The sequence below is a fragment of the Eublepharis macularius genome, chromosome 6, assembly GCF_028583425.1.
Source record: "Eublepharis macularius isolate TG4126 chromosome 6, MPM_Emac_v1.0, whole genome shotgun sequence".
Classification (NCBI taxonomy): Eukaryota; Metazoa; Chordata; class Lepidosauria; order Squamata; family Eublepharidae; genus Eublepharis; species Eublepharis macularius.
In genome coordinates this window covers 114,575,940-114,592,043 of record NC_072795.1, presented here as the reverse complement: position 1 = coordinate 114,592,043, position 16,104 = coordinate 114,575,940, and the positions used below count along the sequence as shown (strand labels likewise).

At 42.9% G+C, this 16,104-nt stretch overlaps 1 protein-coding gene across 1 annotated transcript in view; it reads left to right on the top strand.

The window, feature by feature from the left end:
• The window catches only part of LOC129332165 (hexokinase HKDC1), a 37,592-nt gene extending 21,723 nt beyond the window's left edge, over nt 1-15,869 (top strand). Inside the window, exons 8-18 of the mRNA XM_054983061.1 lie at nt 2,456-2,611; nt 2,745-2,978; nt 4,390-4,694; nt 5,284-5,432; nt 5,526-5,645; nt 8,084-8,179; nt 8,821-8,920; nt 9,700-9,883; nt 11,005-11,160; nt 12,387-12,620; nt 14,993-15,869. Of these exons, the coding sequence (XP_054839036.1) occupies nt 2,456-2,611; nt 2,745-2,978; nt 4,390-4,694; nt 5,284-5,432; nt 5,526-5,645; nt 8,084-8,179; nt 8,821-8,920; nt 9,700-9,883; nt 11,005-11,160; nt 12,387-12,620; nt 14,993-15,137 (1,879 nt within the window). The 3' untranslated portion in view covers nt 15,138-15,869. The remainder of the gene's footprint in view (nt 1-2,455; nt 2,612-2,744; nt 2,979-4,389; nt 4,695-5,283; nt 5,433-5,525; nt 5,646-8,083; nt 8,180-8,820; nt 8,921-9,699; nt 9,884-11,004; nt 11,161-12,386; nt 12,621-14,992) is intronic.
• The last annotated feature ends 235 nt before the right edge of the window (nt 15,870-16,104 follow it).

Genomic DNA, 16,104 nt, shown 5'->3' with positions numbered 1-16,104 from the left:
GTGTGTGTTTAAAACTGGGAGCGTGGGAATGTGATTCCAATTGAGATTGTGATGCAAGGCAGGGGAAGCCTTCTCTCCACGTTCTTTCCTTGACCTCAAACAGTGTTGATCCAGGGCCTGTATGTTTGCCCTGATGGGGGTAAATAACACATTTTCAGTTTGGGAAACCAATTCAGGTTGGAGGAAATGACACAGGAGGCTGTGGGTGGGTGGGGGACAGGCTTAAACCCCACACGAGTGATTTTTATAGGGGGGAAAACCCATATGGGAGCTTTGTTCACAGAATTCCCAGTATTTTCTCCACTACTGTGTGCTGCTTTAACAGGCTTGTGTTGTTGTTTTAAGACATTCTGGGATTTTGTAAAGTCAAATTTTGAACCACATTTTGGATTCGCTGTAGTATGGCAAGTGCATGGATGTACAGATTATGAACAAATGTGTATTATATATGATAGCTAAATGCATGAGGAGTTTCCCATTTAGTGTATTTTCAATAACTGTCATTTTTTTAAAAAAAACATCCTTAGACAAAAACGATGTAACCAATTATTGCCCAGTCTCTAATCTGCCCTTTCTGAGGTTGAGAGGGCAGTAGCTGAACAACTCCAGGCCTTCTTGGACAATTCTTGTTCCCTGGACCCTTTTCAGTTTGGTTTGAGGCCAGATTATGGAATGGAGATGACCCTGGTGGCTGTAGTTGACCTACGCCTGAACATAGACAAAGGCCGTACATTATTGCAGCTCCTCCTGGTCGTACGTTATTGTAGCTCCTCCTGCAGCCTTTGATACAGTAGACTATGCCATCCTGTTGAGGCATTTGGAGGCAGAAGTAGGTATCAGGGGATGCACCTTGGACTGGTTTAAATTGTTCCTCATGTGAAAAACTCAAAAAGTTGGTATTGGAGACCAGCTACCTTCAGTGTGGGAATTATCTTGTGGGGTTCTGTAAGGCTCAGTCTTATCTCCCATGTAATTCAACCTCTATATAGAGGCCTTTAGGAGATCTCATTTGTAGCTATTGAATTGGATGCCATCAATATGCAGTTGATATCCAGCTCTATATCTCGCTATCCAAATCCCCTGGTGATGCTGTAGAGGTACAGTGTCACTGCCTGACAGCTGCTGTCAAATAGCTGAAAACGAACAAATTGAAATTGAACCCAGACAAGATGGAGGTGATGCTGGTTGGAAAAGCAGAGATCTTGAAGGACATTCTGACCTTTGATGGGGTCCAGTTGACCCTGGCTGACTCAGTGAAAAGCCGAGGGTTTATATTGGATCCAGCACTGCACTAGAGAAGCAAGTAAATGTAGCTGCAAAAAAAGGCCTTGTCCCGACATAGACTAGCCTGGAAGATGGCCCTCTTCTTTGACATGGCTGATCTGGCCACTTGGATTCATACCGTGGTACCATCAAAGTTAGACCACTGTAATTCATTCTACGTAGGTCTCCCCTCAAAGTTAACTTGGAGACTCCAGCTGGTGCAAAAGCTGCAGCTCATTTGCTTGCAGGAGCAAGATGGAATACGCATATCACTCCCATTCTGTAGTCACTTCATTGGCTACTCATAAGATACCAAGCTCAATTCAAGGTAATGACTATTACATTCAAAGGCCTTCATGGCCTAGGTCCCACATATCTGCGGAACCACCTCTCTCCCTATGTTCCGCTGTGGCAGCTTCACTCATTTGAACAGGGCCTTCGGCAGATACCATCTGGGCTAAATCAACAACTGCCCTTCTACGTACTTACTCTCTCTGGTAGCCCCCACCTTGTGAAATGGCCTATTTTAGGAGGTCAGCATAGCTCCCAGGCTTTCTGCAAACTGTGCAAGACTGAATTATTCAGGAGGGTTTCTATTTCTACCCAGATTATAGGGCTGTGTCATAAGAAATAGCTGAAAGAGATGCCTTGTTAAGATACAGGGACTGTGCACTAGGCCATTGGATACTATCTGCTAATGTAGATACAAAACTATCCAGTAGTAGTGTATTACTAATGATGTCATGTTAATCGCTTATACTTTAATTCAGAAAGGTTTCATCTATGTGTTTTGGCTCTATGCTGTTTTTCAAATTTGCAACAAATTTGCATTCTGTTTTTCATTGAATGTCCCAACTGCTGATCATATTGCATTTTTGTTGTGAATGACCTAGTTAACTGATTATATTGCATTCACTTGCATTATGTGATCTCAGTGAAATAGGTATCTGAGATAGATCTCAGTGAAAAAGGCAGACTATAAATAAAAAACAACAAAACAGCAACAATAACAATAACAACAACACAACAACAACAACAATAATTTGGTATAATCTGGATAGTTACTGATCTCTTTCTTTCCTGCATACTTAGATATGTATCTATCCATATAGAATTATTCCTTTTAAAAATAAAAATTGCATTCATTTGGACGACTTCACATTATATAGCTGCAACTTTTGTTTAATCACAGATTTGAGAAGATGATTAGTGGATTGTATTTAGGAGAACTTGTCAGGCTGATCCTTCTGAAAATGGCAAGGGAAGGCTTACTTTTCAATGGGAAGTTATCAACGGATCTCTGTACCAAGGACAAGATTGAGACAAGGCATGTCGCTGCCATGGAAAAGTAAGACATGTTAAGACTGTTTTCCATAAATGTAGCTAGTTCAGTTCTGCTGTCACAAGTGGCTGAACATTGCCCTCCCCTCTCTGAAATGGCTCCCCTTGACAATATTTCTGGTTCCTTCATTTTGGTTTAGATATAAAGAAGGCCTGAACAATACTAAAGAGATTTTGACAGAACTGGGCCTGTCCCCATCTGAAGAAGATTGCATTGCTGTACAGCATGTCTGCACCATTGTTTCTTTCCGTTCTGCAAACCTTTGTGCCTCAGCCTTAGCGGCCATATTGACACGCCTTCGTGAAAATAAAAAACTGACTAGGCTCCGAACGACGGTTGGCATGGATGGAACTTTGTATAAGACGCACCCTCAGTAAGTAAAATAATTCAGAGGGCTAAGCAGGATTCTTTCCTCTCTCAGAGGGAGAAAGTACTGTAGCTTATTGGCATATGGTAATTAATTAGGTGTTATGTAAATATGCTCAGTCCTAGTGGCTATAAAAAGGGATAAGCAGATTCAAGGTCTATTAGCGATGATAGTTATGTCACGTGTAGGGAAGGACTGTGGTGACAGAGCATCTACCAGAAGGTCTTGAGGTCAGTCCTCGGCATCTCCAGTTTAAAAAGATCAAGTAAAAGGTACTACTAAAGACTTTAATCAAAGACTTTGGAGAGCTGCTGCCAAAGTAGACAGTGCTAACTATGAGGGACCAATGGTCTGACTTGATATAAGGCAGCTTCACGTGTTCACATAAATGCCATGTTCAGAAGCCACATATTTCTGATTATCAGTTGAGTCAAACCAAGTAGAGATTATTTTCATTATTATGCCCTGTTTGTGAATTTAAAGCTGGCTGTCATCTCCACTCCTGAGAGATTATAAATTTAAATTGAGTTAAATTGAAAATGAGCCTCAGTTAACATACATACACAAACACTGAGGGGAGATTTTATCCTCTTTTTTTCCAGACAGGTTATCTCAGCATTCTAGTCCATTAGAATTAACTGACAGGACTACTGTTCAGGTTCTAGGCTGCTCCTTTAACTCACTAGGGTTGTCAGGTCCCCCAGGTGTGAAAGTGGGGGATGGGGATTGTAGGGGTGGCCTGACAGGAGGACTCACTTTGCTCAGGAGCACTTCTATGTCACACTGAGAATGATCCAATTTAGTCTTTGAGACCAATTTTTACTAAATCAGCCCCACGCACACGACCTGGTGCTTCCATGTCGCACCAGGAATGACATCGTCATTCATGGCGCGACATGGAAGTGCTCCGGAGCATACTGCAGGATTCCTAGGTCCATTCCTGTGCCCCCCCCCACTGGCCAGGCGAGAGGTAGTGGAGGAGGGGTGGAGGCTGGGAGTGGGGGATGCCCTGCCCTCTCCGGGAGACTGGTAACCCTATAACTCACAGAGTTCTTAGGACCTGTACACGGAAATTAGATTTGATGGGCCCTTAACAGCGTGCTTGTTTGTCTCACTAAAACCAGTTTTCTTCTCTAAACTGTCTCCAAATCCTAACTAAAAGCCAAACAAAAGTCCTATCTGAGCTGATGCTCAGAACTGCATTCCCTGTCTGACGAAACAGTTTCTCTTTTCAGTCTCTTAAGCTGAGGCTGGCTGAACCTTCCCATCCCTTGAAGCCCAATGGGCTCTAATTGACTGGCCATCACTCGCATTTGCATGAGGCCAAGTAATGTGGTGAGGCAGGGCAGTTTGTGTTTGAAATAGGTGGGTTGATGTACATGGCATTTGCAAGGTTTTAAAATGCTTTGTCTTTTAGGTATGCTAAGCGCCTCCATAAAGTAGTCAGAAGGCTAGTCCCCAACTGTGACGTCCGGTTCCTGCTCTCTGAGAGTGGCAGCGGGAAAGGGGCTGCAATGGTCACTGCAGTTGCCTACAGGTTATTATCCCAGCGCAAACAGATTGATGAGGTCTTGGCATACTTCAGATTGACCAAAGAGAACCTCAGAGAAGTAAAAAACAAAATGAGGATGGAACTGGAGAATGGCCTGAGGAAAGCGACGCAGCCTACAGCTACAGTGAAAATGCTGCCAACTTTTGTCTGTGGAACTCCAGATGGAACAGGTAGGAACCTGGAAAGGCATGTGACATTGTGCTTCTGTAGCTGGATGCCTTCCTGTGGGCACTTGAACATCCAGAGAAAAAACTGCAGGGTCCTTCAGGGAAATCGATTAATCCTAATCCCTTCTGGAGTGAACAGCCGCAGTCTCACCTGCACATGTACCACACTGTTTATCTCTTTCTCCTCCATCCTGGTATATGTGAAGTTCTTTTCAAGGTCTTCACTATGATGACTGTAAGATAAGATATAATGGATGACTCATCACAAATCCTTAGAATCATATTTCGGTGCTTACCAAAAGTAGTTTGATTTTTCAAAAGTGCTACAAAGTAATTCTGCTTCTAATGGTACTGATCTCTTAAGAAACACATTACATGTATTTTTTTTAAACACTGTCTGACTTTTCCTGCAGAGCTTTCATGAATTCTCTGCATTTACCAATCTTAATGCTTGAAATTATAGGTGGGAATTTAATTGGATCCCAAAATAAATGCTGCATAAAAATTGTATGATAGAGAAGTTTGTTAAACTGTTATAGGTAAAGAAAGTAAGAAGATTTGTAATAAAATATGAAATGATTTTCTGTTGCAGAAAAAGGAAAATTCCTTGCCCTTGATCTTGGAGGAACAAATTTCAGAGTTTTGCTTGTAAAAATCAGAAGTGGAAGAAGCAAATCGGTCCGAATGTATAATAAAATTTTTGCCATTCCGCTGGAAATTATGCAAGGAACAGGGGAAGAGGTGAATTAAAACAACAAATGCTATCTTTTTTTCTTGATCCACATTCTATGGAAAATATTGCTTTTAAATATTGTCTTTCTTTTTCCCCCTTAGCTGTTTGATCACATTGTTCAGTGCATCGCAGAATTTTTGGAGTATATGGGCATTAAAGGTGCACGACTCCCTCTTGGCTTTACATTTTCTTTCCCCTGCAGGCAAGCAAGCATTGATAAGGTAAGACGCTGAATACAAGCTGTGGGACTCCTTTTAATCTGGGACTCCTCTCAATCTTTTTAAAAGTTGCAGTGCAAAAGAGCTGTAATGTTTGTTTGTTGTCCCTGCTGTGGATTCTCTCAATGAGATTTTGAAAGGAGCTTTGTCATTATTTTTTCCAGAAAACCCATAAAATCAATGTTTTGTTAAATCAAAAACTTCAAGCTCTTGACTCTAGATTGAATATGTACATGTGTGGGATAAGAGAGAATTCTGACTAGGCTTGATTCATAAGTTGTTACTGTGTTGGTATTCCCACTGAAAATCTATTTCTGCATTATCAGGGTTAAACATCTTGGCAGTAATACAGAAGCAGCTGTGGGATTGTGGGGCTACTGTCCTTGCTAGTGATGAACTACTATCAGAGCGGTTGGTGTGAAAAGTAATTGCACAATCCAGGCAACGTAGATGGTCTGCCCTTTTCAGAAATTACTGCTTTAGCATAAGAATTGCCTTCCTCCGTCACACAAGAGCCACTAATCTAGCATTCTTTTTCTAGCCATGGCCAAAGGTCTAGACAGAGGTCTCTGATATGCTCATAAGCAGGGCATTTTTTGTCCCCAACATCTGATATTCAAAGATAGTGTGGGGGGTGGGGGAGGCTGAAGCCCTGTCTCCTCATATATCGTATTCCTCATCTGAAATGGCCCCAAGGAGCTGCTGTTTGCCCCATTGGGGAGATTTCCATGTAGCCTTCAGTGCGTGTTAACTTTCCCCAACAGGCAAATAGCAGCTCCCCTTGGCTGGTTCAAGTGTGGAAATGGTGTGTGTGGTGGTGGTGGTGGTGGTGGTAGCTGAAGCACCTTCTCCTTGGATCCATGGATCTACCATGGATGCCCAAAAAGACAAATAAGTGAGATCTAGATAAAATTGACCCCAAATTCTAGCTAGAAGCTAAAATGACAAAACTGAGGTTATCGTACTTTGGTCACATCATGAAAAATAAAGACTCATTGTAAAAGTCAATAATGCTTGGAGAGGTGGAAGGCAGTAGGAGAAGAGGAAAATCCAAAATGTCCAGGGCCTCCAGTTTACATGATCTGAGCAAGACTGTTAATGATAGGATGTCTCTCACTCATAGGGTCACCATAAGTTGGAAGCAGCTTGATGGCACATAATACAATTCACTTGCAAGCCAGCTCTATACCCAGTCCCACAATTTGAGGATGGCTTGTCTAACTTGTTTTAAAATCCATCTGAATAGTAGCTGTCACAAAGCCTTGCAGGACTGAATCTTCACTCTGCACAATTTCTTTCTCTCCATGGCTGCCATGTAACAATAATATTTGTATTAATTCTTCCTATTTATACCTTGTACTTCTCACGTAAGTATGGTAATGCACATGTGTGACATTAGCCAAAGTGAAGCTATACCAAATTGTAGCAGGGTGTTTTTTTTTTAGCTTAAATAAATAAGATGATTGAGCATAGGTAATATTAGCCAGAGCTTGATTGTTCCTCCATAGTACTATGTAGTTAATAGCAGATGCCACAACTTTTGTTCATGTAAGGCTACTTGGCTGCTAATGGGACTACAAGATTGCTTCCACATAGGATGATTCTCAGTTCAGCTTTGATTGCTGGTGCAAATGTTAAGACATTCACAGAAGCAATGCTGCTTCCACATGGAGAAGTACTCCATGTTTTCCCTTCCTACTCACCATTTCCTCCCCTTTGCCGCTGGATTGTTTTGGTTTTTACCCTTTACAAAAATTTTTGGTGGTCGGGCTGTTGCTGGTAGAGAAGACTATGGTGATATTCTGATTACTGATAATTTAAAAACAACACTGGCAACAAAAAAAACCCTGGTGGCAATCAAGGGGGGAAATGGTGCCAGATCTAAGTAGGGAGGTGTAGAAATTCACATTTTCACAGACCTGTTTTAGGCATGATCTTCTAGGAAAGATCAAACCAAAGCAAATTTGGGGAAAAGGGCAACAGAGCAGGGGAAAATTTGGAAGATTAACAGAAGCATGACAATGTCACGCAGAAGCGAAATTTCTATCCACTGTAATTGTGTGTGTGTGTGTAGGGCTGGGGGTGGGTGGGGAGGAAGGGAGATTCAGAACAAAAACTCCATGAGGAGTGTGAACAATTAGGTGCATACATAGAACACTCTTTTTCATGCTGTAAAAAGACCGCAAGGATCATCCAGTGCCAGGTAGTACTATAGCCCTTTTCTGGGAAAAATAATATTCTAGGCAGGAAGTTTTAAGCATTATACTTTAAATTTATTGGATATTGATATTATTGGATATTTATTGGATATTAGCCAGCTAATTGGATATTAGCCAGCTATTGTTGAAGGTGTAATCCAGTTTCAGATCTTCCACCTACATGGTCTTGTAAACCTCATTCATTCTTTCTTCTTTTTTTTTTTTACTGTTGCTCCATTCTAGGGAGCTCTCGTTGGCTGGACAAAGGGGTTTAAGGCAACAGACTGTGAAGGAGAGGATGTTGTTGATATGCTTAGAGAAGCTATTAAACGAAGGAATGTAAGTTTAGCAGAACTCACATAATCTGAATCTCGGTTATCCAAACATCTCTATTTTAGTGCAATTCTTCTTTAAACGAACTTCTGATTTTTAAAAGGTGTTGGTCACATACCATCTCTGGGGAAAAATACTGTGTACATTTTTAGATCTCATTATTGCAGGGGGACGTTAGAGACTGTAATTAGCATTGCTATAAAATAAAAAATCAGGAAAGCAAATGACAGTCACTCTGAACATCCAGAATATTGGACTTGGACATGGGCGAGTTGGATTCAGGTCCATGCTCTTCTGAACAGCTCACTGGATATCAAAATCCCTTTACATCTCAAGAGCTGTTGTGAGGCTAAATAAAAAAGAAGTCCAGGGGCCATATAGCATCAGACAGCAGGATTTTTCAAAGGCTGGCTCAAAGTTCTTCACAATTAAGGCTGCAAGTTGCAGATGATTAGTTCTGTAAGATATCCAAACTATCACACTGATATTTAAAGTACAAGCAAATAAATGTACAAATCAGAAGTGGTACTCTGTCTTATAGTGAGTGTCTAATATGCTAGCCCTTGCTGCAGAACAATTGTCCACCTCTAGTCTTACGGCATCTTTCCCACTCTAGCTACATTCTCTGAATGAGTTTTCTCTTGTAGGAATTCGATTTGGATATTGTAGCCGTGGTCAATGACACTGTTGGGACCATGATGACATGTGGTTATGAAGACCCAAACTGTGAAATTGGCCTCATTGCAGGTAAAAATAAGGTAGCATCACCCAATGTTTGTGTACAGGTGCTCCTGTGTGTAATGTTCCAATGTGTGGTGTTACATGCCACCTTATGGTATAGATTGTACCCCAAACTATCATAAAACTAAACTCATGGCCTACAATGCAGAATACCACAAATGCATCCTATAGTCCAGGGGTCCCCAACCCCCAGTCCGTGGACCGGTACTGGTCCATGGCCTGTTAGCAACTGGGCCATATAGGAGGTGAGTGACGGGCGAGTGCAAAGCTGGCTCCAGGGAGCAGGCGAGGTAGGCGGTCACCTATCACCCCCAGATGGGACCGTCTAATTGCAGGAAAACAAGCTCAAGGCTACCACTGATTCTGCATTGTAGTGAGTTGTATAATTATTTCATTATATATAATGTATAATGTAATAATAGAAATAAAGTGCACAATTGTATCATCCTGAAACCATCCCCCCTGGTCCGTGGAAAAATTGTCTTCCACAAAACCGGTCCCTGGTGCCAAAAAGGTTGGGGACCGCTGCGTATAGTCCACCTGTACAAGGTGCTGTCGCTTTCCATAGCTAATGCTCAAGAAGTCCATTGCTGCACTCATTCTCTTGCTTTTCTGAATAGGTGCCCTAATCAAGCATCCCCATACCTTGAGGTCTTGCAGAAAATCTTTTGTGTTTCCAGGAAGTGTTTCTTTTATTCTCGACTGTCCTGCTTTTCCTCTTCCTGTTTGTACTACTTTCCCCACTGCAATCACATAAAACGCACAAACCTCTTGTTTCCCCCCAGGAACAGGCAGTAACGTGTGCTACATGGAAGACATGAAGAACATAGAAATTGTCGAAGGAGACGAAGGCAGGATGTGCATCAATACAGAATGGGGAGGATTTGGGGATAATGGCTGCATTAATAATCTCAGGACAAAATATGATAAAGAAGTGGATGAAGGGTCATTAAATCCTGGGAAACAGAGGTAAAAATGGGTGTTATTGCAGTGTCTTCAAACCAATGAAGCGTATGTGATAAGTTTGAAAAAGAAAAAAATCATAGGGGGGCTGTGGACATATATTGTATCTACACAGATGTATCTTTCATTGTTTACTCTTGCTTCAGGCAATGGATCTGTCACTGAAGGCATATCCACTTGGTTCCTAAGGGTGGAACAACAAAAGTGATCATCAAATACTGTTCAGTGCCAAACACATGTGAAGTACAGAGGTGGAGGATTTCAAGTGAGGAAATGGCAAGCAGGAGGGAGGGAGAGAACCGCTTTCTACCCACATCCCTCTCTGTCATTTCCAGGTTTGGAGGTTGGCAGACAACTTCCAGGATGGGGCCTGGAGGTCTGGAATTACAACCCATCTCCAGACTACTGACATTAGTTCCCCTAGAGAAAAAGACAGCATCAGAGGGCATACCCTCTGGTCTATACCATAGATTTATGTTCATCTATACCATAGATTTCCGGTTAAATTCCTCCTCAAATTCCATCCTCTACAGACTCCAACCCCAAAATCTCCAGGAATTTTCCATGTTAGAGTTGGTAACCTACAGGCTATGGGAAAAAAGTGGAGGCATAGTGTGGTTTATATAGAAAAGTAGCCAAAAGGAGGGAGGATGTTGGACCCTTCCCCCCCCCCCGCTGTTTTCTGCCCATGGTCCCCTTTTCAAGACATTTCCCTTCAGTCTGAGCTGAATTCCAGTTTTGCAGGGTGGCAGAGAAAGAAACGGCTCAGTGATTCCTTGCCAGCTACTTTTCCGCTTGAAAGCACCCCCACCCTCCTTGACAGACATTTTGGGGCAACCCATGGCTGCAAACTCTGGTTGGCTGCTGTTACGTGTTGTTCCACCCAGGAGCCATTTCAGATCTTCGAGAATAACATGTAGGGCAGTCTAACCGCTGTGCCCCATTTGACAGCATGCATGCATATTGCACAGAGAGCTGTGGTTCTCGAAAGCTTATGCTACAATAAAGTTGGTTAGTCTTAAAGCTGCTACTGGACTCTTTACTATTTTGCTACTACAGACTAACACGGCTAACTCCTCTGGATCAATGGTCTCACTACTACCAATGCCTTTTCTTTTGTGTGAAAGGTATGAGAAGATGACTAGTGGAATGTACTTGGGTGAAATAGTGAGGCAGATTTTGATTGACTTGACAAAGCAAGGCCTTCTCTTCAGAGGTCAGATTTCAGAAACGCTGAGGACCAGAGGAATATTTGAAACCAAATTCCTGTCTCAGATTGAAAGGTAAAACCACTTGTTATACTACAAGGAGTCGTGTCGTGTGTTATCTCACATCCTACCATATAAATCTCTAAAGCGTTTCTGTGTAGGAGGCCAGAGGTAGTCAAACTCTCTTCCTGAACCAAATACATTGCCTGTTTCAAGCATCCCAGGGGGAGGGAACAGAAGCAGACCAGGGTCTTGTAGTAGTAATTTAACTTTGAATTACCACTGGTCAAGCGTGGTGGACCTTCAGTTGGTTCAGAGCGGCAGCCAGGCTGTTAACTAGGAGTGATCAATTGGACGAGAGTTCATCATTGTTAAAAGATCTTCACTGGCTTCTTGTTCATCTGGGCATGATTTAAACTGCTCTTTTTAATCAATACAGCTCTAAAGTGTTTCTGAAGGCCCCTATGAACCTGTCTGTCCTCAAAAGTCTGCTTCTGAGGCTCTGATCTGAATGTCTCTGCCTTAAGCAGGGCACAGACAATGGGTTGTACTTGTGGAACAGAACTGCTCCACTCACCCCCTTTAGCTCCAGTGGCAAAGTGTTAATCTAAACGTACCCACTGCACAGTGGCAGTTAGGCTGGAGCACACCGAGTGGCCTGCCAGTGCCTTACAGAATGTAAGGCCAATTTGGTGTAGTGGTTAAGAGCGGCAGGACACTAATCTGGAGAAATGGGGTTGATTCCCCACTTCTCTGCTTGAAGCCAGCTGGGTTACCTTGGGTCAGTCACAGCTCTTCTAGAGCTCTCAGCCCCACCCACCTCACAGGGTGATTGTTGTGGGCATAATAATATACTTTGTAAACCGCTTTGAGTAGGTGTTGTCTATATATAAATCGGATGTTGTTGTTGTTGTTGTTAGGCAGGCTCAGGATGCTGCACCAGGGAGTAACAAATATGCAGACTTTGGGGGTGGGACTAGAGACTGTTTATCTATAGGCAAAGCCATATGTCCCGTGTGCTGAATGAATAAATGCTGGTGATGATGATTTCTGTGACCTGCATAAATTGTGCAATTTAGCATGTTCATGTAGTTATGGGGGGGTTGCCTAATTCTGTTCCTGCTGGTCATGAGGAAGAGAAAAGGCTCCACACGGCACTGGATCTGTCTTCTGACCTCTGGAAATTGCAGAGTAGAAGAGGACCCGTAAAAGACTTTTTGTCAGTCTGGGTCTATAGTCTGCTCCGTCTGTAAAGATCTGCATTCTTAACTATGGAGGTCTGTTTTGTGTTTGGCTGATAGTGACCGGCTTGCCTTGCTTCAAGTGAGAAAAATCCTGCAACAGCTTGGTCTTGACAGCACTTGTGATGACAGTATCATTGTAAAGGAGGTGTGCGGCTGTATTTCTAAGAGAGCAGCTCAACTTTGTGGAGCCGGACTGGCGGCTGTTGTCGAGAAGATATGTGAGAACAGGAACCTGGAACACCTAAAAACCACTGTAGGCGTGGATGGCACCTTGTACAAACTACACCCACAGTGAGTACTTTGCATCTCTTCTCTTCCCTCCTCACCTTCTTGGCGTATTGACTGCCTTTGGAGGGAGCCAAGAGTGTAGATGCAGGAATAGAGAGACATGAATCCAATAAATTAGTAGCAGTTATTTAGATAAAGATTTTAAAAAGAGAGGCAATAAAATCTGCTTTTCAATGGTATACATAATTACTTTAAGTGCCAGTAATGATATTTCTAAATCTGCTTTTCAACGGTATACATAATTACTCTAAGTGCCAGTAATGATATTTCTAATACCACATTAAGGTTCTATCTTCCTGGCTTTGTACTACTGGAGTTAGTAAGAAAGCAAGTGTGTGTGTGTGTGTGTGTGTGAGAGAGAGAGAGAGAGAGAGAGAGAGAACTTTACATCTGATCAGCAATAAAAGAATTTTGATTGATTCATCATTCACTTTTCAGTCAAGTTCATTTGAACAAAACCCTAAAAACCTCTTGACACACTGAAGGAAGTTCAAGATTTCTTGCAATTAAATAACTGAAATGTTCCATTCATAGTTGAAAAAAATATAGTCCTTTTCACATTGTATCACATTTATACCTAGCCCCTACACTCAAATTAAATGAGCATGCCCATAATTCTCAGTCCCATTGAATAAAACTGACCCATACCATCTAATTAACCTAAATTATTAATTTATGATGTTTAGTTGACAAACCACTAGGATGGAAGATCAAGTCAGAGCAGGGCCAGTGCCAGGGTTTCTGGCACCAGAGGAAAGATACTTACTTGTGCCCCTTGGCCTGTGCATGCGCACAAAGCGTGCCCCCCCCAACCCTGTGCGATGATGTCACACAGGGCCCGCTTCCCCACTTGCTGCTGTGCCACCTGGGTGCCTGGCTTCCCCACTTGCTGCCGCACCACCTGGGCACCTGGCTTGCCAGGAGCTGAGCCAAGGCAGGCGGCAGCAGCAAAGGGGCGGAGAGGCAAGCGGGAATGCAGCCCGCTTCCAGATGGGGGGGCGGTTGTTGGGGGCTGGCACAGCGCCTCCTCTAGAATTCAGCACTCGAGGCAGCTGCCAGCACCACCTCCATGGACACGCCGGGCCTGAATCAGAGGTTGCAGGACAAGGAAACAGAATTCCATTCATTCACATTGTCTGGGTGCCTTACTTCCCTAATTTCATGTACAGTGAGTGATCTCCAGTGGAACATTCTGGATCAAATCAGGCAAGATGCTGGGAGATGTGTGGTTAGATCTTTCCAGTGTTTTTATAAAACCCATGGTGGGGGGGGGGCAGAGAGGAGGGAGGATTTAATCTTTTCCACTCCTGCATGTGTCCACGACACATTGGAACTGTTTCTTACCCTGTTCTTTGATTGACCTCTCATTTTCCTTCTAGGGCAAATAGCAGCCCATGGAGGGTGTATTTGAGAGTTGAAATCATGCAGAAGTGAAAGGCGCACTCTCCCCAAGGGAACTGGGGCATTGCCCTCACACACCTGAAGTATTCCATTTAAAGACCAATGGGAGAATCACGAACTCCATTTCGTCTAGACTGATCCTCAGTTACCTTAGATAACTTGAGTCTATTAAAGTGAGATGACCAAAGATAAAGATAAAGCATGCTGCCACTTGACTCATAGCAACCCCTCATTGGGTTTTCAAGACAACCCATGAGCAAAGGTGGTTTGCCATTGCCTTCCTCTGTACAGCAGCCCCAGTCTTCCTTGGTGGTCTCCCATCCAAATACTGAGCTTGCTTAGCTTCTGAACTCTGATGAGATTGGGCTAGTCTGGGCTACTAGGGTTGCTGCAACAAAAGCTGGGGCTATGCAAATAGGAGCAGGCTTAATTGGCAATTCCTGGGCTCATCTGAGACTTGCAGCATGTGTAGCATTACCCCAGCTGGCTGTCATCTCTAGACATGGGCACGAACTGAAAAAATTTAACGAACCGGTGGTTCATGGTTTGGTGCCGATGATGAACCCGAACCAGTGAACCGCAACGAACTTTTCCTGTTGCCAAACCGGTTCGAGGTTCGTGGTTCGTAATGCGGTTCATGCCCATGTCTAGTCATCTCCTCATGCTAGCGAACACTTTCTGTTCCTCAAACCATTCACTCTTATGCAGATCAATAAAGGAACTCTTGGAGATAAGTATTTGTTGTGAAGAGCAAACGTGCACTCTTCTCCTTGACTGCCATGGACAGGGATCCCACAGGGGACTGCCATGTGTGTCTAGGAGCAGAACACATGGAGATACATTGTATCTCCCCTTCCCTTCATCCTTCAATACACATGCATCTATTGTAATTGCTGGCATCTTGCTAATTAACAAATAAGTGATCACACAACCACTATGTGCATTATAATCCTTGTTTCTCCATTGCATGTTAGTTTTTCTAGGATCCTGCAGGAAACTGTGAAAGAACTGGCACCTCGGTGTGACGTGACTTTCCTGCTTTCTGAAGATGGGAGTGGAAAGGGTGCTGCCCTAATTACTGCCGTTGCAAAGAGAATGCACAGTGTTGCTGAAAACTGACCCAGTGATTACAGCCCGGACAGTGAATGTGGTAGAGATTTGTTGAGAGGCCTTATGAAAGCAACTGAGCTAGATGTCCAAAAGCGGTACTTGCTTGTGTTACTTGCTTGTGGCAAGCTGTGGGAGCAGAAAATCTGTCAAAACCAATATAGGTATTTGGCTAGATACGAACACAGAAAGCTTCTGAGCTTCCTGATGTTTTGAGAGATGATCATATACTTGATATTTCTGTGCCATGCCTAATACTGTCCATAATACGGAACAGGCAGGCCATGTAATATAATCTTTTCACCAGATTGATTTCTTCTAAACATATTTATGTGCTCTTCTATTTCCCATTCAATGCGGTTCTCATGTACTACGTTAGTCAGAACTTGGCTGGGTAAAGTAAGTATTCTGTTCCTGTGCAGCTCTCAGCTGGTCCTTTTCCCCCCTATTTTTTTATTGTTCCCTTTAAAAGGAAAACAAAGTTGAAATAAATTAATGTTTTCTCTCCCCCTCCCCCTGCCAACAAAGTGTACTCTTCAGCGAATTGCTTATTGATATTTTTGTTTCATTGCATGTATGTGGTTTTTTTATGGGGTGAACACTGTTGTACTAGGCCTAACTGGTAATTCCCAGAAACTACTGAATCAAAATGAAATCATACTTCACACACACCCTCATGAAAAGGAAATGGTATCATGTAATTGTATATTCTGTGAATAAAGGATGTCAGGTTGGAAAAGATTAATAATGAGCTGTCGGTTTTCCTTTAGAACTCTGAAATAACGTAAAATCACGATTAATAGACATAGTTGCTCTGCGCGTGGCAAAAAGAATTTAGAATGCCTCAGAGTGTGATTTCTTCTTCCAGGGTATCCATGCCCAGGCCATATGATCCGCACATAACCTATGCACTTTCATTTGTGTCTTCTCTAAACCTCTGCCTTTCTGTGTGGCAAAAGTGCCTACCTATAATAAACAT